Below are 22,106 nucleotides of genomic sequence, written 5' to 3'. Positions count from 1 at the left end.
ATAAAAGAATCCAATTAGCTACCAGTCAAGCCATGCTTTTTCTGGTGTGGCCTACTCCTGTATGTTTGCACCTTGTGTTCCCTTACCCCCGGGGATTTCTCTCCCTCACCCTTAATATTTCCAGCCTACAAAATACAATGTCCCCCATGGCATGGCATGTCTTTATACTTAAATTTAGAAGCCATTCATAAAAAGGGTGCATATACCAATAAAAAGGGTGCATATACCAATATCCAGATTTATGGGTTACATCTTGATCCTGCCTCTTGGTTTGGACTTTGGTTCTTACTATTGGCTTTAATCCATAGCTTGTGACTCTTCATGTCTCGTTCTCCTCAGAATGCTACCCACAGGCCACAGCCGAATACCAAATACCATACCAAATTCAAATGAGGAGGAACCAAATTCTGTTCTGACAAAATAATCATTGTGAAAAGTCTCAACCAGGCCACTGGAACGACACAACCCTTAAACAGAGGAATAGGAGTTTCACTATGAAATAGTGTAAAGTGAATAACAACTAGAAGAAACTCACTTCAGTGTTCAAGAGAGATTGCTGTTCATTTCCTCTCTCATTATGTCTTTCATCCTCTTGAGCAAGTCCCTGAACAGTTTGGATCTCTAAAGACATCTTTCATCTACTATATACTCTTGCTTAGTGCTCTGCTGTCACTTAAAAAAAAAAAACAGAAAGAAAAAGAAGGGAGGAATACACTGCCTAAGATGGTCACTTGAATCAAAGGCACTGAACAGTAGATAAAAGAAATCTAAGGAGGACCAAACTTAATAAAGGAATGATATTTAAAAGGATCCCTGCACTCTCTCATCACCCCTTCACCATTTTCCACATTAAAGTAGGAGCACCTTAAACAAAAGTGCCTTCCCCCCCAAAAAAACTATTAAATAAAGCTCCCACACAACCAGCTGTCTGATGATGAGTGAGAAATGCTAATATCGCTTCTGAACTATGTACATTTAGACCTGACTTTAACAGGCGCATTTCTCATTGATCTGGTGGTGGGTCTCTCATCCCTTCCCATTAACGGAGAAAGCCATAGTGTGAAAAGCTTTGATGTCCCTTCAAGTCTTTTGCTCTCATTATTTTTGATTTTGTTAATGTTTCTTGCATAAGGCATTTATCTTGTAATTCAAGTCTTCTGTATTATGCTAGGAGAAAATACCCAGTTTGGATAGAAGTATGGTGCTCTAAACTCCGGCCTCCCTGTGCCTTACTTTTCATGTGCAAGTACTATATATAAAAAGCCATCAGAGGGGGAACATTGCCTATTTTTGCACTGAAGTCACGTGTATAATTTTGCCTGACACAATGTTTATCATCTTCCTTTTGCTGAAACTCGGCACATTACTAAATTGCCTTTGGTTAAAATGTAACACTGCACATATCACTGTCAGGTCAGATTGCTATAAAGACTTTTCTTGGTTTTCAGAGTGTTGATAGAACAATTTTGGGCTAGATTGCACTTAAAGTGAAATTTAGCATTGCAAGAATGAACCACGGTGAGCCTCAGGCCTCTGCACTCGCCACCCCCTGTTCTGGTGTGGTTGTGAGGAGAAGTTCAAACGCTTTTGCTTCTAGATGAGAGGCAGCTTGCAATGTTGGAGTCACCTTTAATATTCCACATGAAAGTCCCAGTGAGACTTACTCCCAACTATACATGTTTAGAATGGGGCTGATAGCATTGACAAGAAAATAAACAAGATGGCTTTGGGAAAGCTCTGCTTTGTCCTTGAATTAGGGGCATGACATGAAACAGGGATCCATCTTCTTAGGAATGTTTTTAAAACAGAGGGACTCTTTGGTCTGCAGGATATAAAGGACACCTTTGAAGAAAGCATTTAATTTGACTCAACATGCACAAGCTGTTATTTTGATGGCTACAAAAAAGGCAATAAAGTGATACCTCGGGTTAAGAACTTAATTTGTTCTGGAGGTCCATTCTTAACCTGAAACTGTTCTTAACCTGAGGTACCACTTTAGCTAATGGGGCCTCCTGCTGCCGCCACACAATTTCTGTTCTCATCCTGAAGCAAAGTTCTTAACCCAAGGTACTATTTCTGGGTTAGCGGAGTTTGTAACCTGAAGCGTCTGTAACCCGAGGTACTACTGTATTTTTACATTTGAGTGCAGATTAATAACATAAAAACAATACTTAACTGGTGTACATGTAATAGGAACTGAAAGCAAAAAAAGATACTAGATAGATATATTCCTTTCCCCACCCTTCTGACCATATAACCATCCAATTATTTAAATTGCTGTTCTATCTTAAGAACATGAATGAATTTATTATGATAAAAACCCTAGATGAAAAAGTGGATGTGACATAAGACTATAGCAAGCAGTGAATTAGCAAGGTGAAATAAAATTGTGCTGTAATTCAAGCACTTGTCTAATGGATAGTATGCCAATGGCAATCCTTTACAGATTTCCCCAAGGTTAATGTGTACCCAGGACTTCTGCAAAAATAATAATAATCAGGTCATCAACGATAGCTTCATATGCAGTCATTTAAAGTTAACTGATTAATTTATTGTATACTGGCATGGCCAATTTATCCCCCCAGGAGGTTCTCAGATGCAGAAGAAGGTAGAAACTCTGAGATCTGGAGAGTCTGTCCTGAATTGCTCTGAGAACTCATTTGTTTCCAGTGGATCATTTCCAGAGCTCTACTGTCAAAATATGTGGCTGCAAATGATGTTGGGGTGACTACAGTTAAGGTGAGGGGGAAGTCTATGCAGTGGCAACCAGAGCGGTGCTACTAAAATTGCAACTGACACATAAGGAGCTCCAGTTCTCTAACATTCAATAAGGAGAGGATTTAAGCTATATACATGTGGTCAAAATCTGTGTGCAGTCAGGAGGTTTGAGGCTGCACCAGGCCATTTTCTTTTCTCCCTAAGTGCATGTATTGGAGACAATGGGTTGCATCCAATGCTGCAAGTGCATAGTTCCACTTGTGCAGTGGGGCTTCCTCTCCTCTCTGTGTGCATCCACAAAATCTACTCTAGAGGGTCTACCAACTCCATGAAGCACATTTTGAGAGTGCATGGGGCTGCAGGCTGCAGGGAACAGGAGAGGAGGGGGCAGTTCCATTGCACAAGCAGAATGGCAGCCCAGTGTTTGCACAGGAACAGCCGAAATGCAAAAAAAAAAACACAAAAAAATTAAAAATGTCTAGGTTCCATTCATACCGCTACAAAATCAAAGTGCAAATGCCACAAAATAGAGCACCAGGCTCTGTAAGTGTAGGCAGCTACATAAACATGTAATCTAAGAAAAGAACTCCAGGCAGGCTGGTACATTGAGGGGAGTGGGAAAGGACAGCTCAGCCCCCATGGACACTGCACAGAGTTTGCACATCAGTACAGGAGTCTAGTGTGTCCAACAAGGGACAGGAGCTCTTTCTTTTGGAGTGGTAGCTTCAGAAGCCCCACAACTATATTCTGAACCAGAAAATTATCTATACAACCCCCCCCCCCGGAATTTCTTACACACACAAAAGTATTTTAAGTTACGGTGCCCCTTTACATGCAAGAGTCATTGTTTAGAACCCTTAAATAACAGGACAGTGATTCATTTTCTGCCACAAGGTTGCTATAGCGAAACCTTAAATGACTGCTCTACCACTTATCGCCAATCATAAATGTTACCTTAGATGTACACGCTCAATTTTGAAATGTTATTTTCAGGAAATGACTCATAATTAGTAAATAAGTTCATGTAACTACCAAGCAAGGATATGTCAAGGATATTTTAACCTCAAAAGCATTATAATATTGGTAGATAGTGGTAATTAAGTACCTAGTTTTTTATCTTGTTGTTTTAGACTTATTTCTTGGCCATGCACTGGGATGACTGAAAAATATATATCTATATCTATATTTACAGTATATACACCATGCTTCTCACTTCTCTTCTCCCACCTTGCTTACCCAGTAGCCCCTCTGCCAATGTTTCCCCCACACCTGGCCAAACCCTCCTCTCTTTGCACCTAACCATCTCCTCCTCCCTTTATAGCTCACTGACTACCTTGCACCTATCTCCTCACAGCTTGCTCAGACCTCCACCCTCACCTCACAGCTTGCCCCACCCACAAGAGCACCACAACATTTAATGTATTTTGCTTAACTGGTGAGACGTCACATTTATTAGATTTGAGCACCACCCTTCACCCGACAATCCCAGTGCAGTTCACAACATAAAAATACAAGATAAAAAACACAAAATACATAATTAAAAAAATCCAAAACAAACAAATAGATATTCTGCAAGCAGAGTTCTTAGGTCTCTTAGTTCCAGAGACAATGTAAAATGTTACCTCACCACTGGCCAAGATGAGGAAACTGTACTATTGAGCTACCCATGTTAAATGGACAATGATATCTAATCCCACATCCTAGTACCTTGTTTCTCACATTTCTTGTTCTTATCCCTCCGTTGCCCATCTGTGAGAATTGTTTTAATTCAATTTGTCTCCCCAATGCGCTACAGAACCCAAAGCAATTTGGAAGTTCTTTGTAGTCCATATCATCCGACTCTTTGCATGTTTCTAACTGACTTAAAATGGAGGAGATAATTTGGAACTGTTTGTTTGGTTTAAAAAAAAAAGGTTTCTATAGAACTTTTCCTAATAAATATCCATGACTATTATTTCACAAACGTAAACTCAGATTTGCAGTGGGAGATGTTGAACATCAACTTGGAAAGTATAAGAGTTTTTGTTTTAGAATCTTTTTATCTTTAAAAAAACCCAACAACAAAACCCAACCTAAGTCTTACAAAAGGATTTAAAGTTTTGACAATGAATCCAGACAGCTCACATATCTACTGGGAAAAGAAACCAAGAACAACAAATCATAAAGCAAATAGAAAGAGAAATAAATCTGGAATGGTATTCCAATAGAAGCAACTGCCTTCATACCTCTGAAATGAAAATCCGTGCAGCCAAACCTCCCAGTTAACTTTATTCTCTATTTTTCTAAAACATTTACTTACTTCAATTCCCTGCACAGACTTTTTTTTATTGCTCCCAAATTATGCACATGTTACAGCTCATCACTAAAAACTGAAATTCTAAACTTTCAAACATATGGTACTGTACATGTGATCATCTTCTACTGGGATAACCTTCCATTAAAGTGTTTTGTTTGTTTTTCTAGCAGGAATGACTAACAACTAGATACCTCAGCTACTGTACTAAAACTGTTATCAAGGGGTGTGCTTAACCTCTCAATAGCACCAGTCTGTTTCAGGTTCCCACATTAGTGCTCTCAAAGTTGCACTTTTATAATTTAATTATCATGCTCCAGGAACTAATACTCATAGAGCCAACAAGTCATACTAAAATATGGAATAACATGCTTTTTGAAAGACAAGTTCTCCTACAGTTTTTCTCATTCCTCAGAAAGCATGGAGTTAATTATTGACAACCATTTCCATTTCCATTGTATCCATTCTTGAGTCAGCAATGGAATATTTTAGGAAGCGCCTTGACCAATACTTTTGTTGCATGCACTTCTCTTGCATCGTGTATAGACACATCAGCATCTATATTCCTCTTCCTGCCCATGTCAATTATTTGTGACTGGATTGTGCATTAAAAATTCTGCATAAATTACTAAATTACTTTACAAACCAGAAGTTCAATAAAATCACCACTCTAAACGAAACAGCAGTCATTAGGTGATTAACAAACAAGTTAAAAAGAAACCAACTGATTTATCAGTGGCCAACAAAGGCCTCATAAAATAAATCTTCAAAAAAGAGAAGGTAGAAGGGTCTTTAATCTCTGATCTTTGCACTAATCACCACAGCACTAAGATTACAAATAAACCCTTTTTAAAAATACATTTTATTATTAAGACTTGAAACAGAAATCAACAATAGTAAATCATACTACAGCAAAACTAACAATACTAAGAAAAACCAAAACAGTCACCAGAATGGCTTCATAAAAAACCCAAGGAAAGTATAAAGCAGAGTGGGAGGCAATAAATGAAATGTATAGGTACTCAAAGTATAAGTAGAGAGTTTTATCTCCCATTTTAGTGCTGTGTTGATTAGAACTAAGACTGGATCTTTTCTCTCCAACTTTAGCGCTTAGCACCACAGTGGTGAGGTTGGAAATAGCCCCATTATTCTCTGAGTAAAAGGCAGCATTCCACCCGTATCCCAGCACTGGTACAAGTGGCAGGGGGGGAAACTGCATTTTACTATGCACATAACTTTCCAGCTCTCCCCATCCCAGGGCTGGTGATGCTGATTGTGTAGACCTATGAGTGTGGGGGGGGGGGTGTGCGCAACGTTTGTGTGAGAAAGACTGTGCATGAATGTGTATGGGTGGTGTGTGAGGGTGTGTGCATGTGTGTGTGTTGTCTGCATGTGCATATGTCTGCTGTTTCTATAGCTTGTATCCATACACACACATATAAAATAGGCTATGCCTACTTCTGGCCTTTGGAGGAATGGCTGAATGCCAAAAAAAGGTAGCTTCCCACTCCAATGTAAGCCCAAGTATTAGATGGCATAAGGTGCAGCTGGCTAACAAAAATATATTCTGGAAACCAGCATTTCAAAATGTGCATTCTTACCTCTTGACTGCAAACCGTGACCACATGCTTCATTGACTCCTAGCACACCTTGTCTTACAGAATCTGGCACCAACATACACCAGCTCCACTTGTGGATCTTCCAGCTGGAATTGCAGCAAAAGATGAGCTATGATTATATACTCTGATTTACTTATTTGTTTCAGAAAAGAACGATTAATTACAGCTTCTGATTCAGTCTCATTCTCCTGACACTTTAAACACCAAGTCTCTCCTTCTCTGAACATTGGCTGTGATGACTTGGGATGCAATGCAAAACGTTTGGAACGTACCAAGGCTCCTCTGATTGAAGCCTATATTTGCAATAAATGACACCTTATTTATCTTGTTACAGTAACCCATCCATCACCCTGTACCTCCAGCCATGCTCATCACTGGCATGCAGACCCTGGAAGGTGGTTCATGACAAAACATGTCCCTCAGGCTGGAGAAGACTTCTCACTCCTGCTATAGAAGGAGTAAAGGCATTCTGTTCTCTCATTCACTTAGGTGAAGAACAACATATATTTCTACTGGTTAAATGGGCAGGTTTGGACGTAAAAAAGTATGGCTTCATCTGCAGCAAGCCTCCTCCTCATGAAATCCACCTCCTCTCTCCTCATCTGCTGCTGCCATGACCAGTTCTGAAGCTTTCAATTAGCCACAGCTCATTCTTTCTTCCAAACCTGACAAAATGTGGTTAAATTTGGCAATAGTATGTGCTTTTAAGCCAACTTCAGAACGTGAGTTTGCTTCAGCAAACCACAGTTTAGCTAAACGTAAGTATGCTCAAAAGCAGAAGCAAAAGCTTCAGATATTCTCATTGTGGCTGCCCTGGAAGAGGAGAGGGGAAGCATGAATCAGCCTTAGGCTCACTGCAACATGTTCTCATCATGATAAACCATGAACCAGCTCAGAGTCATTTATCCATTTGAGCTTCAATCCAACAAAAGCATCCTTATTTGCAAAAGTATACAGATGAATGCACACAGATGAGTTCAAAATTGTGCTTTGGCTTTTTAAGCACATGTCTAAATTTACACTAGGCTTAATTTAAACAATCATACTTTTTAAGAGTTATGTGAATCACTTATTAAAATAAACGTTTATTTGGAGTGTTCAAACAGGCAATACACATTTTTTCAATGATAAGATAGCTATGTTGTCTCAGTAGGTTAAGCAATGTGTCGGTATTTCAAAACGGGTTTTAAAAAAGATAACAACTAATTACAGAGTTTGAATTATACTTTAATTATTATTGTGGGATGGAGCAAGTGGTCACATTGGATAAATGAATAACTATGGCTTTAATCCAGAAATTATGTGAATGGAGTTTCATCCATGGGACACTCCCACCGCCAGAAAGCAGAGAGAAGGGGAAGAGATAACTTTTGCCAAATCAGACTCCTACTGCCGTACCATTGCCCGTCAAAAGTCTGTTATGGAGGGTTAGGGAATCCCCCAGGACAGCATAAGAATAGGAATGTACCCTGTGCACACCATAGCACAAAGACCACAGGGCCAAACACAGCCTCCCAATGTAACTCTCTAGACTTGACCCTGTAGGTAAGTGCAGAACCCTGTAGGTAAGTGAAGAACAGTAACCCCAATACCCAACCCATGATCAATGTTATCAAAAAGCACTGAGATATCAAGAAGCAGAATCATACTCCTTTCATCCCTGTCTCAATTTAAGTCAGCCATCAGGACAACCACAGCTGATTTAGTCCTGAACCCAGATGGATCTACAGTACAGTGGTACCTCTGGTTGCCAACGTGATCCGTTCGGGAGCCCTGTTCACAACATGAACAGAACGCAACCCGCATCTGCGTGTGCATGTGTCGCGATTCGTCGCTTCTGCACATGTGCAAGACGTCCTTTTGAGCATCTGCGCATACGCGAGTGGTGAAACCCGGAAGTAACTCTTTCCGGTACTTCCGGGTCGCCGCAGGATGCAACCTGAAAACGCTCAACCTGAAGCAAATGCAACACGAGGTATGACTGTAGGTGATTTATATCTTCAAGGAACTCCTGCAACTCTCTCCTGTACTACTCTCTCCACCACTTTACCCCCGAAATGTGTATTTGCCACTAGATGCTAATTGTTAAAAACAATAGGATCCAGGTTGGGCTTCTCCAGGAGTGAACACGGTACCACGTGTTCAAGGGTAGCAGACACCACACCACCGCACAAAGTCAGAGGATTGATGTTGGATTCTAGTGCTGGTGCAATCTTCCCAAACTCAACATCAATGCGGTGATTTGCAGAAATCAGGTTAAACTGAACTACTGCCTTGTATCTGAAGATAAAAAGTATACTGAACAAGAATATCTGCCTTTGCAATGGAACCTTCCTCCATCTCCTCCTGTTGCCCCCGTACGCCCCCTAAAGCTATTATGGGTTTCACCCCAGCCCTCTGAAGCAGATTTGGGAAGGGAGAGAGCACATGGGGGAGTTCCTTGCGCAAATAGAAATTCCATGTTCTGACAAAAAAGAGTTGGCTGGATACCATCCTGTATTTCCAAAAAGATATTAGCCTATTTTCAATGTCCCAATGAAAAGCAACAAACAAGGATTAAATTTACTGGCCGTTTTGTGAATACAGTACTGCAACCCTCATATTTAGACATTCTTATATACATATGTATATATATAATACCTGTACACAGCACAAAGAGGGATGTCTTCACATTCCCTTTCTTCAAACAAGGTGTCTGGACATTCCTGTCCTCCATTAACAGCATCTTGAATAATAATCCTGTAGCGGGACTGTTTCATTGCAGAAGCATTACCTGAGAAAATATTTTAAAACGGTAGCAAAATGTTGGTTTATCTTTCTTTCTTTCACAGTTAGGTAATTTCATGCATTAGTGATTTTGCCTTTGATTTGAAAAGTGTCAAACTTCAAATCCTGCCTTTGGTTACACTGAATCTAGTAAAACATATGATTTTATTTCCGTTTGTTACCAGGTTGAAAATTCCAGGGACAGAGAGAGAGAGTAGAAAAGGGTTAGAGATTAACAAACATGTGGCATCTAAAGCATCATATTCTTACACCAGTCCAACAATCTTCTTACATGTGTGGGACAGGCCTTGCTCCTGTGGAGGGTTCAAGGAAACATTAAAAACAAACAAACCCAGAACTGTGTTTTTTATACATGTGGATAGTAGTTGGTTGTTGTGGATTGCAAGAAACAGAAGGCACTTGCTAGGGTAGGGCAGCAGGTCTCCTTGACCACTGTAACCCCTAAAGTGTTAACCTTGTTATCGTTCTATAGGCAATGATGATGAACCATCACATGATGTCAATGTATATTCATATCTAACATCTGTGCCACTAAGCATGGTGTTCTATACATGCTATTGCTAAACAATGCCATGCTACTCGAGATATTTTCTAGACCTAATGAATTAGGGTATAATGGACTCATTCTGCATATCCAGGGATTGTATGATTCAACTGTATGTAGAGGGCCTTCTACATACCCTCCCTGTTGAAAACCCTCCCTTCAGATGTCAAGGAAAGAAACAACTATCTGACTTTTAGAAGACATTTGAAGGCAGTCCTGTATTGGGAAGTTTTTAGTGTTTCATGTTTCATTATGTTTCGATATATGCTGTGAACCGCCCAGAGCGGCTGGGGAAACCCAGTCAGATGGGTGGGGTATAACAACAACAACAACAACAACCACAACAACAATAATAATAATATTTCCTTCCTGTATGTTCCCATATGGATGGAAAATAGCAGGCAGTTCCTCCTAGGGGCAGGCACCCCCTTCCCATAACTATGACCTGCATGGTCAACTCTAATCCTCTAATTATGTAGGTTGTTCCTCAACTTGGTGTCCTCCTGATGTTTTCGGTTGCAACTCCTTTCAGCCCCAGGCAATATGGTAAATACTCATAGGTAATGGGATTTGTAGCTGAAAATATCTGGAGGGCATCAGGATTGGGCAGGCTGATCTAGATCATGCCATTTCTTAAAATAAGTTTTTATTATTTATATGGATTTTTACAGAACCTGACATGTCAAAACATTGCAAAAAATTGTACACAACTTTAACCATTTCAGCAATGTCATCAATTCAATCTACTACAAAGAACACTCCAAATGCATATTTTAAAAACGCAGTTATATGCGATCTAAACAACTTCAACCACTCATTGAGATCCACTCCAATTATTGTCACAGATATGGGGAAAATACAGTATTCAACACAGCCATTTCCCCCCTCCTTCCTTCTTTAAGCCGCCCAAATTTTCCAAACATCACTTTATTTAGAATGATGTTATCTCTCTTTTTCCCAGAATAAGGCAGCATTTATTTATTTTTTTGTTGAAGCTCTTTCAAGTGTACTAAGACAAAACAGCAGGTGTTGTGAATCTATGCTTGCATGCATTATTGGGTCCAGTAGGGAACTTAACTTGGCTCATGAGGACATTTTCCTCAAGCGATGCCCAGCTGCCCCATACCTTATGTCATATATGGTGCTTGATTATAATGTTTATGAGAGATATATCTAACAGGAATCTCTACAGGCTGCTTTCCAATTTAACTTCTGAAGAAGATCTTTAAATGCAAATTGGCCAAAACATGTTGGTCTGCTTTGGAAATAACATCCATATCCACCCCACCCCACCCCCAGCATCTTGAGGCACATCGCTTTGTTTACCATACCTGAAGGAGCATCTCCACCTCCATCGTTCAGCCTGGACACTGAGATCCAGCACCGAGGGCCTTCTGGCGGTTCCCTCATTGTGAGAAGCAAAGCTACAGGCAACCAGAGAGAGGGTCTTCTTGGTAGTGGCACCCACCCTGTGGAACGCCCTCCCATCAGATGTCAAGGAAATAAGCAGCTATCTTATTTTTAAAAGACATCTGAAGGCAGCCCTGTTTAGGGAAGTTTTTAATATTTAATGCTGTATTGTTTTTAACACTTGATTGGGAGCCGCCTAGAGTGGCTGGAGAAACTCAGCCAGATGTGTGGGGTATAAATAATAAATTATTATTATTATTACCGTATTTTTCGCACCATAGGATGCACCGCCCCATAGGACGCACCTAGGTTTTTTGGGGGGGAATAAGGGGGAAAAAATATCCCCCCCTTGCGGGAATGCAGCTCTGCGCAACCTTCGGGAGCCCGGCGTGGCTTCGCGCCGGTCTCCCAAGGGTTGCGCAGAGCTTCCTGAAGCCTGGAGAGCGATAGGGGTCGGTGCACACCGACCCCTCTCGCTCTCCAGCCTTTAGCGAAAGCCTGCATTCGCCCCATAGGACGCACACACATTTCCCCTTCATTTTTGGAGGGGAAAAAGTTCGTCCTATAGGGCGAAAAATACAGTATTATTATTATTATTCCCATTGAATCAATTACCCATCTCCTACTACGCTTCTGAGAAAAATCCCACCCCACCCTCCCACTATATATAAGGATCTGGTGACTTCTGTTTCAGTATATCTGAAGAAGTGTGCATGCACACAAAAGCTTATACCCAGCACAAACTTAGTTGGTCTCTAATGTGCTGCTGAACAATATTTTATTTATATCGCTTTGGATGTTCTTCTGTTTTTGTACTTTCCTTCCATGCCCTAGTGATGTCTTGTCCAGACTACAGTAATGCATGTCATGTGAAACTGTCCTTGAAGATGTTCTGGCAGCTAGTGTAGAATGCTGCTGCCAGGTTGGTCAGTAGGCAGCCAAACGGGGCGGTGTGTCACTGCTCCTCAGAGCACTGTACAGGATGCCAGTGAGCTACTGCACCCAATATAAGGTGGCTGAACTAGCATGGAAAGCTCTAAATGACTTGGGACCCAAGGACCTAATATCAACCACTTTGGGCCTTCGGACTGGAAGAGGAAGCCCTGTTGGTGGTGGTGCCACTGTGTGCTGTGCTGTTGGCAGGACCTCTGTGCTTTGTTCCAAATTCTTGTTGTAAATTACTAGTTTCCACCTCTTTATCTCCTTAAGCAAAATATCATCTACGCGCATTTGTAGTGTATGACAACTCTTTGCAGAAAAGAGTCTGATGACATTTAGCTGAAGGACAAGCAATAGGTGGGAAAGTTGGACACCAATTCCCCAGTTCAGATTTTTGTATTTTATCTGAGGCAAAGGATTTGCTCCAATGCCAATATCTGTTCTGTTTGTTTGTTTGAAAGTTGCTTGCCTAGCCGCTTGTTATTTTGGCAGATATTTAATTTAATATCTGATATGTAAAACTGCCTCCTGCTTCGTCTGTGGCTTAGGCATTTAGTTACATATTGTCTTTGTTAAATAATCTCTCCTATTTAATTCATATGCATAGAACATGAACTGATTTCTAAACTTCCAATCATGTTGCATTTTTCATTGTGCAGCACAAATTAAAGAACTTCCAGTATAGCCATCTCAATAGCAAACCAAGTGAGCAACAAAATTCCCACAACTCAGTTTTAATTTAGAATCATATTAGAATGATAACTCTGCCAATGAGGTTAAATAATTAATTTGGAGGAGGTTTTTTTTTATTTTACAGGATTATTTAATAAACAGAGTAATTTAGTAGTTAATTTATTCTCCTTATTCATATACAGTTTGTTGAGAGTACAAAAAGCAAACAACTAATTAAAGCACTATTCACGACAGGAAAAATCTGTCGAGAAAAACTTACTGTGTGTATTTCAATTTTTGTAGAGGCAGAGAACACAAGACCAAAGATGATGGGAACAATTATAACTTTCATGCAGACAACAGAATTAGGCATTACTGTACAAAAATCAGGAGAACTTTCTGCATAAAGCATGTAAAAATCTACTTATCTGGAAAAAATATTATCTGATGTGCAAATCACATTTTAATTTGAGATGGAATGACTTGTATTTTTTAAAAAGGTGATGGTGGAGGGGAGAACAATATTGACACTACGTTTTCCTGAGAGTTCTATCTAAGTCATACTCAGAGTAAACCCACTGAAATAAATTATGATCATCTTAAGTCCATTGATCTCAGTTGCTTTATTCTGAGTATGACTTAGCTGGACTGAGCTTTTCCTGTGCTTTCAGTGCTCACTGAAAACCACATTTCTGATGGCAGTTTTGCTATGAAATCTCAAGGGGGATGAAATGGCTATGGATTGTTTGATACTCAACACACTATATTTCTAGAATGTTTTGCCGCCACCAACTCCACTTAGCATCGAGCTTCTGAGAAAGCCACTGGACACATGGGAAAACTTCCACTATCCAATGATTTAGCTCAAAGCATAGTTCTGTACTTTAGGAGATGGGAGGGGGAACCTGAATATCCTATCAAATTAGAACAAACAACAAATAGCCCTGTGCTGAAAATGAGCCCATATCTTCAAGGTCTTCAAACAGAATTTTCCAACTTTTCCAGATCATTGCTCCATAACATGCACATGACATTGAAGTCTGTGCAAAAGAGTGATGTGTGGCTATGCTGGATTTGGATTGAGCCACAGCCCAATTCAGATTAGGGCAATGGTTACACTACCTTTGCAATCTGAAAACGTTTAAGATTTGATCCAGTGGGGAAAGCAGAGAGGAGTGAGCTGTTTTCACAGCAGTCCAGCTCTGTCTGTCTTATACTTGCCTACTTTTTGTGTGTCCTTTGCATTTCAAGGAAAGCCTCCACTGCCACTAATGAAAACAGCAGCTTCAGAAAGGCTGTTTTCCATGGGAGGGAGAAAAGAGAGAGTTAGAGTCATTTCTCCACCAGGGATGCAACTTACCATCAGAAGGACAGAAATAGTTCCAAGGCTGCTCTGCTTCTCAGTAGCTATTTACATGTCAGGGTTGTTTGTTTTTTAAATTAAATCACATGCATGTTAATTTGACCCATAAATTAATATGTCTAGTTTGGCTCTAAATTGTGAATCTGTAGCCAGGTCCTTGTGTTCTTAACACATTTTGTGAAGGGTTTAGTAGACTGCAAGTACTGAGAAACTAATGATGAAAATGTAATATTAAAAAATCAGAGGCTGGGTTGGGTTTCTGGCAAGTGGTACAGACCTATGGAGCTCTTCTCGGCTTGCAATGCTTTAGCTACAGAAGTGTGCATCAGTACTGCTGCACAAAAAGCCAATTCATAGGATTAAGGTGCTAGGTACATAGTATTGCTCACTACCTGAATCCAAACGAAAACAAAAGCTTATCACTTTATCTTCTGTGCTGATATGATAGGGATTGTTTATTTGTTCTGACCAGAACTTCTTTATCCCTCTTTTAAAGCAGCTTACCACGTTGGCAGGTGGTAGGGCAGTGTGTCCATTCGCTGAAAGGGGTCACCACACAATCCTTCTTGCATGGCAGCAAACATGGGCGGACTGTGTCTGGCCGGGTGGATTCTGGGCACCTGAGAACACAATTTTAAGTGTAACGTATGAGAACTGCCTTTAAGAAAGCCCCAAAATTATTTAGGGGAAAAGAATCTCTGCTGTGCAATAAAACAGAAAACTCCACACTATACACACGCACTATACACAAGCCCTTACGTCTAAGTAGACATGTATAGGTTTTCATAGATAATACTAGAAATACATAAGCACAAGACAAGAGCAGCTGGAAAACAAAACACATTTTTTTGAGAAATAAGCTGGAATTCGTTTAGCTGTGTCATACTTGGTGGCTTATTGAACAGATCACGGTTAAAACAAGCCATCACTTAACTTGTCTTAAAGGCAGCATAATCAAATCCAAACATATCACCCTCCTGAAAGTGTTCACATTGAATTTAATGCCCCCCTACTTTTCTGTGTCCCAGCTTTTAACATAAAATGCAGAAAACAGCCATCTCTTGCAGGTTCTTTGATAAAGAGAGGCTTCCAATAGCTGCTAATTTTTTTGATCCCATTCCTCCCATTTATACATCTTTGCCCTAATCTTTATTGCCTGGTAATCCTGGATGGATGGTTTCCTTCCCCCAACTCTCTAATATAAAATACGAATAAAATTTATATGTCAGCAATCCCTAATTTGAATTATGAGAGGGAGGTAAAAGGGGCAGTTCTATGTGCTGCGGAAGATCAGCTGTTCTAAATGGGACAGTAAAACAAAGGAGAGGAAAGAATGAGCTTTTCACAGTCTTAATTTCCATGCAGACAGATTGCTTGAGAAACACCCACAAGTGAAATATAACTTCCAAACCAATCAGTACCTTAATCACTGACAGTTTTCAAAGTATGGTAGGAGTTAAACATAGGTCACAAAGCTGCTTTTGTGAAATATTTAATAACATCAAACAAAAAGTTTTTAAAATTAATCCAAGTGAAACAGTGAAATGCATTGTTTTAATAAGTGTGTATATTGTTCTCAAATGAATTCTTGGTATATAATGCATTTTTGTTTCCATTATCTCTTTGAAATTTATTTCTAGGAACTGTTCATTTTTCTATCCACTTGGAGGTCTGTAAAATGGAAAATGAATTTAGCTCCCACCTCCTTCAAAGTAATAGGAGCGAAAATCCACATTTCATAACTTCAGCAAAACCTAAATTGAATATTTATGCAGATACATAAATCTTCTTCTCAAAGTTACCCTGCGGTTAAGCACTTCCCATAGCTTTTAGAGAATCACTGGAAGCTCAAATTTTCATAAATAGTCAAATGCAATGTAATAAGCAGGTCTAGTCACAAACAATTTTCCTGCTCATTATTATGATTAAATTCAGAAACCTATACTTTGAAACCACAAGTCTCGGGCAGCCTAAGCTTTCAATGAGTTAAGGAGGATAAAGGACACAGAGCTTACTGATGGAGTAAGGGCTAAAAGTCTTATCCTGCAAAGATGTACATATTTGGTATGCAAAAGTCAGCAAACGAACTAGTTAAAGAATTGGTATTTTGTTTGTCAATACACTTTGCATTATAAGTTCTGGGGTATCTCCACTGCGGTCACCCTTCTCTTGCACATGTGTGCACACACACATCCCTAACTGTGATCATACAGGGCTGCCCCATCAGCTATGATTCCACTATGTTCTGCTAATACTATTAGTCAAACCAGCTCATGGTGTGACCAGTACAAACCATTTCCCCCCACTGAAGCCATAATAGATTAAAGTTCCAATTTCAGAAATCTCAGTACTTGAAGTCACTTTGTGCTACCTCTTCATTACAAGGCAGATTTGCATTCCTTTAACACTTTCTCTTTTCGATTAAACACTGTTCTGACTTTCAAGACTTACCTGAACACTTCAAAGCAGGGGCAGCCAACAAGATGCCCTTCAGATGCTGTTGGACTCCAATTCCCATCGGCCCAAAGCAAGTATAGTAAACCCAACAGGGATGATGGGAGTTGTAGTCCATCAACATCCACAGGGCACCACCTTGGGCCATCACTGCTTTAGAGTGCCACTGAAGATCACTGTCCCTCACTTAGACTTCTACATAAGGGATGAAGAACAAAATATGCTTGAAAGAGTGTATGATGCAGCAAATGACAAAAAAACCTCATGCTGACAATTTTCCTGGTTATCAATGGGCACTAGACATTTCTTTCCTCAATTAATCTCATTAATCTAAAGAATTTTAATTAACTTTCAACGTAGCCTGCTCATTTTTAGCAGAATTGTTCTGAGAGATACAAGGATTAAAACTAGGCTGTCATTCTCCAGACTAATTAGCAGTGCAGAAAGTAATTAGCAAAGTCTTGATTGTATGTATATATGTATGTATAGGGAAACAACTGTGCTTCTGACTTCTCTGAGCTTCTAAAGCAAAGCAGAAGGTTAAGTCATACATAGGGATAAATGTTGTTTAGAATAACACTGTGTGTGTGTGTGTGTGTGTGTGTGTGTGTGTATTACTATGCTATAAATCAACATAGCAATGAACATTTCACCCATACCTTTCTTTAATGGGAGTCAACATATGCTAAATGATTCTCCACCTTTTTTGTGTTTTGCTGGGATAATTCTGCTAGCAGGGTGTAATCTAGACTAGTATGCAAATGTGCACACATTCTAAAGCTCAGGAAAACATTTGTTTGGTTGTTTTCTGAGGGGGGGGAATCTCTCTCAGCAGTTGAGCTTAAAGACCCCGTCAAACAAAAACAAAAAACCAGTTTGAGGGGTTAGGTACAAGACCTCCTAAAAGGATAACTCTGAAAAAATAGCCCATTTAGAGTGGAAGCCATTTCCCTTTCATCAATTCTTCCACCAGAATTAAAAATGTTTTTGTTTTTTTTTTTTTACAAACCAGTAACTATGGAAGTTACTGCATTCCTTATAACATCCTCTGACTGCCTCTCCCCATATGAACTGATTTGGGCACTGCAATCATCATCTGAAGCCCTTCTTTGTGTACTGCCTCCACAAGGGCTCCAGTGGGTGGCAAAAATGGGAACAACCTATTTCTGCAGTGGCTCCCCATCTGTTGGATGCTGTCCCCAGAAAAGACTAAATACATATATTTAGGCACCCGGAGAAAACATTTCTCTTCAATCAGATGTTTGGCTGATTAACATTCTATGTCTTTTGTGGGACGGGGGTTATTGGTTTGTATTGGTTTTTACCTTATTATGCATTTTCCTTTCTCAATTTGTATGTTGTAAACCACCCTGGGATCTTTGGACAAAGGGCAGTATACAAATTTAAGAAATAATAATAATAATTTATTGTTCTTGTATTATCTATGTGTATTATCTTGTATTATTTATTTTTCTCAGTAGGAAGGCATTTGAATCTCCCTCCATTTTTAAAAAAGTGCCAGAAAAGGGAACAGATTACATTAAATCAGCAGCCTCTTTAAGTGAATGAAGTGGATAGAGAGCTCTGTCTGTTTCACCTCTTGCAGCCTAGCTTAGTATTACCTTGTTCACCAAACCCCAGAAGCACCCAACCGGTACAGAAAGAAGGAAGAGTCATGTGGTGGTGGTCTGCATACCATCTTAGCAAACTGACACTTCTATAATGACATTCTTAGGTCTGAAGGAAATTAAGTTAGAAGAAGACAAACCAAAGACTATGGATATGGTGTGTATCCAGTGCCATGCATTTCTGAACAATACCTTTTGGCTGGGACCTGGCCAGAATTATTCTTCACACAGAAGACCTTCCTTGTCTGCATGCCCACTCCACAGGTGGGCTCACCATTCCAGTTAATGGTAGCATTCAGAGCTGTTACCAAGATGTTTTCTGAACAGGGACTCCATGTTGATGTTTCCCAGTAGATCTGGTTGCAAGCATGCTCGTTGCATGTACGATATTCTTCTAGTGCATGATTAGGAGGGCATGACTTTCCACCTGTATAGGATGAAAGCAACAGTGTGTAGCAGTGTGTGTGTGTGTGTGTGTGTGTGTGTAAAACACTGGTTGCATTCCTGCTGCAATAAAGGATCTTCTAAGAACTAGTACAGGTAACTCCCCATTTGCGTGGGGGTTGTGTTCTGGGTTACAGTGCGCATTGGTGGGGTGCGTGTAAGCCCGCCCTATTCTGGGGCCAAAAGTGGTGTGCATGTGTGCCTTGAATGTGGACAAAATGGAAGTTGCCTGTATTGCACAATGCTGTGTTCAGTCACACACAAAAGGACAATTTCCCCAACTTATGATACTAGTTTCAGGATCCTATGACTTATAATCAAGTATCGCTCAAATAACATAATTGCCATTTATTTTATTTGAGCCATACATTATTATAAGTCATAAGCATCCACTCTGGAAGCCTATGCACATTGACTTAAGCTTCAGAGACACATGGCAGTGCTTTCAGTATTCCATGTACAGAGACCCAAAACTGGCTGCCCAACACAGTTCCAACATACAAGCTGACAAAGAGCACTGAGGTAGCAATGAGTAGTGATTACAACAGTCATGGTGGAGCTAAGCCTGGGATCTGAACATGTTAACACTACAGTGAGCTGCTGCCCTCAAGTAGCAGCCCTGGGATACAGGACCCGATGGATACTCTGTGGAATACTCACAGGGTCTGTTGTTGATTTTTCAATCTGTATGCTAAGTTACAAAGTGTAGCAGAAAATGGAGCCAGACAGAGCCAACTTTGAATTTGGTATGAGTTGATAAAACTGAATTCCCTAGCTGGTGATTAATTATAGTTCTATGAAATACCAAACATCAAAGAAACTTGGAGAAAACTATAGATACACAAGCTTATCTTTACTGCCATTGCTTTCCTGAGGCTGCAGTGTTCAAATGACCACATAAACAATACCACCACCACTTACAACAAGGGGGGATAGTGAGGCAGAGACCAGCACCAAGTAAATTAAGTGCCTACTGAAACACAACCACCCTTTGTTCTGCATACTTATTGAAAAATTTAGTGATATAATTCCCATTGGAAAGCTATAATTTCCAAGTTCTTCAGCTGTTCTTATGGAGGAGGGGGGGAAAGTTCAAATTGTTAAATTTCATTCCCTAAGCTGCCCAGCTGATGCTATTTTGCACCAGCAAAGTGCCAACTGCATATCTTGTAGATGTGAAGGTACTATGTGTAGCCTTTTGCATAAAAATTAGGAAAAAGGTGGTCCATAATGCCACCCAGAAGGTGTTTCCATCCCTAAGAATTCATCTTGAAAATGTATACCTATGAATCCAAAATGCCACAATCCAAAATGATGATAAGCATTCACCTAGGGGTTGAATAAATTTATAGTCCAGGGGTGAAGAAGCTGGCACCCTCCAGGTGTGGGATTCCAAGTCTCATCAGCCCCAGCCAAGATAGTCAATGACCAGAGAAATGATAATTTCATTTATGGATCACTTCCCATGAGGCATCCTGAAGCAACTCACAATATAAAAACATATCGTTCAGTTGATTAGAGTGTGGTGCTGATAATGCAGGTTTGATCCCCATATGGGACAGTTGCATACTCCTGCAATGCAGTGCGTTGGACTAGATGTTCCTCAGGATCCCTTCCAACTATACAATTCTATGATTCTATGATATAAAATAGTTTCACTTTAAAAAAACAACAACAACAACCAATAAAAGCCCCTGATCTAACTAGCATTGTTCTGTTGGTCCACTTTATCAATACTTGGCAACACTGCATAAACTGCTTTTCATTGCTTCATCTAAACCTTCAAAGTCACTGTACTGTTTTCAGACATATTTGGGGCCATTAAAAGCTAGCACATTACCCTTCCCTAAATCCATAAGTAGAACAAACAGGTCACCACTGAAGTCAAATGGAATGATCTTGAAATTACATATTCCAGACTTTAATTATCCCATGCCCCTGCAAAGGAATTAACCTATGAAATATTTAATGTGTAATTCAATATTTAAGTATTCCAATATGTGCATTCATTTTTTTAATGATACACTTAAGTTTCCACAGAAAAATATTTGGCCCTAGCTAAACACTGTTTCCTCTACTGTGTCTTTAGTTTGCTTTCTCGGATTTATGGCTCTACAGTTACCATCAATATTATTAGGAACATGCATCATCATTTAATTAATTTTTCTATGTAAATTTATCTGTTTAAAAATCAAATATTCTGATATATTAAAAAGCTTCATTAACTCATGATTTCAATGTTATCAGATACAATTTGGAAACAGAATGGATTAATGAATATTTGTACAGAGCTTTGTAGGTGAAAATTCTTTTCAAGTGATAAAGATTATTAATTACTCTTATTTCACTGGGGCTGGGGACTAATCCAAACAGTTCTCTAGGAAAATGTGGAATGATACATGACCTTGAGGAGGCACAACTCACAATCACTCCTCACCACACGGCAATATACATAATGCTATATTTTTTCTTTTTAAAAATGTTAATCTAATAATCCTAGGCATGTGCATTCATAACTTTGCTCTTTCCCAACTGCATTTTTGGGTGTTTTTAACTGATCACAGGGGGCCACTATTCAACTGCTAATGCAGCACCCATCTGCTGCTACGTTTTGAAGATTTTGATGCTGGTGAGAGAACACGCTACGGTTATATTAAAAATAACACATTTCAACACATACAGCCATGAGGAAAGCTAAAGTATAAGGCAGAGTTTCCAGAACAGCTCTTCAAGTTTTTAACATCCACCTCAGATATTTAGTATTGTAGCATTCCGGCCATATCTGAAGCCATGTCAGAAGAAAGTAATGTTACTCATTTGCAGTCTGCTACTGGTTCAAGGACTCAAAATAGTTTGAAAGCAAATCATTCAAGAGGGAAAGTCTTATCCTCAATGAATAAGGAAGTACCAAATGAGACTCCCATAGTTCTGGTATATACAGTTCCTAACCTTGCCATGCCACAGGAAGTCTGTAAAGAAAACAAAGAAATAACCATAAGAGATGCGCTGTTCACCTTCTCCTGGTAATGCCAGTATTGTCCTCGTTCTGCTTTGCCTGCCTTCAGCATTTTTACTGGTGCATGAGTGAGAACAAGATGACCACTGCGACCATTCGGTCATAACACAGTCCATTCCACACGGAACTTCACATGTTATGGTCTTGGAAGGCGAAGGGGAGTCTGCACAGAGATCACCTGACACATCCTCACCTAAAATCCACACAAAATGGGAAGAG

At 39.8% G+C, this 22,106-nt stretch overlaps 1 protein-coding gene across 4 annotated transcripts in view; it reads right to left on the bottom strand.

Annotated features, from left to right (window-relative positions):
• Nucleotides 1-22,106, bottom strand: part of THSD7B (thrombospondin type 1 domain containing 7B) — a 413,810-nt gene that overhangs the window by 126,381 nt on the left and 265,323 nt on the right. For all 4 annotated transcript variants that reach the window (XM_083493189.1, XM_083493188.1, XM_083493191.1 and 1 more), the window contains 5 exons: nt 21,886-22,080; nt 18,620-18,854; nt 14,850-14,965; nt 9,271-9,403; nt 6,613-6,716 (listed from right to left, as the gene is read on the bottom strand). In XM_083493189.1, coding sequence (XP_083349315.1) covers nt 6,613-6,716; nt 9,271-9,403; nt 14,850-14,965; nt 18,620-18,854; nt 21,886-22,080 — 783 coding nt within the window. The remainder of the gene's footprint in view (nt 1-6,612; nt 6,717-9,270; nt 9,404-14,849; nt 14,966-18,619; nt 18,855-21,885; nt 22,081-22,106) is intronic.

Source organism: Podarcis liolepis (genome assembly GCF_965112155.1).
Source record: "Podarcis liolepis genome assembly, chromosome: 1".
Classification (NCBI taxonomy): domain Eukaryota; kingdom Metazoa; phylum Chordata; class Lepidosauria; order Squamata; family Lacertidae; genus Podarcis; species Podarcis liolepis.
The sequence above is the reverse complement of the archived record's forward strand: the minus strand, read 5'-3'. Positions and strand labels throughout refer to the sequence as shown.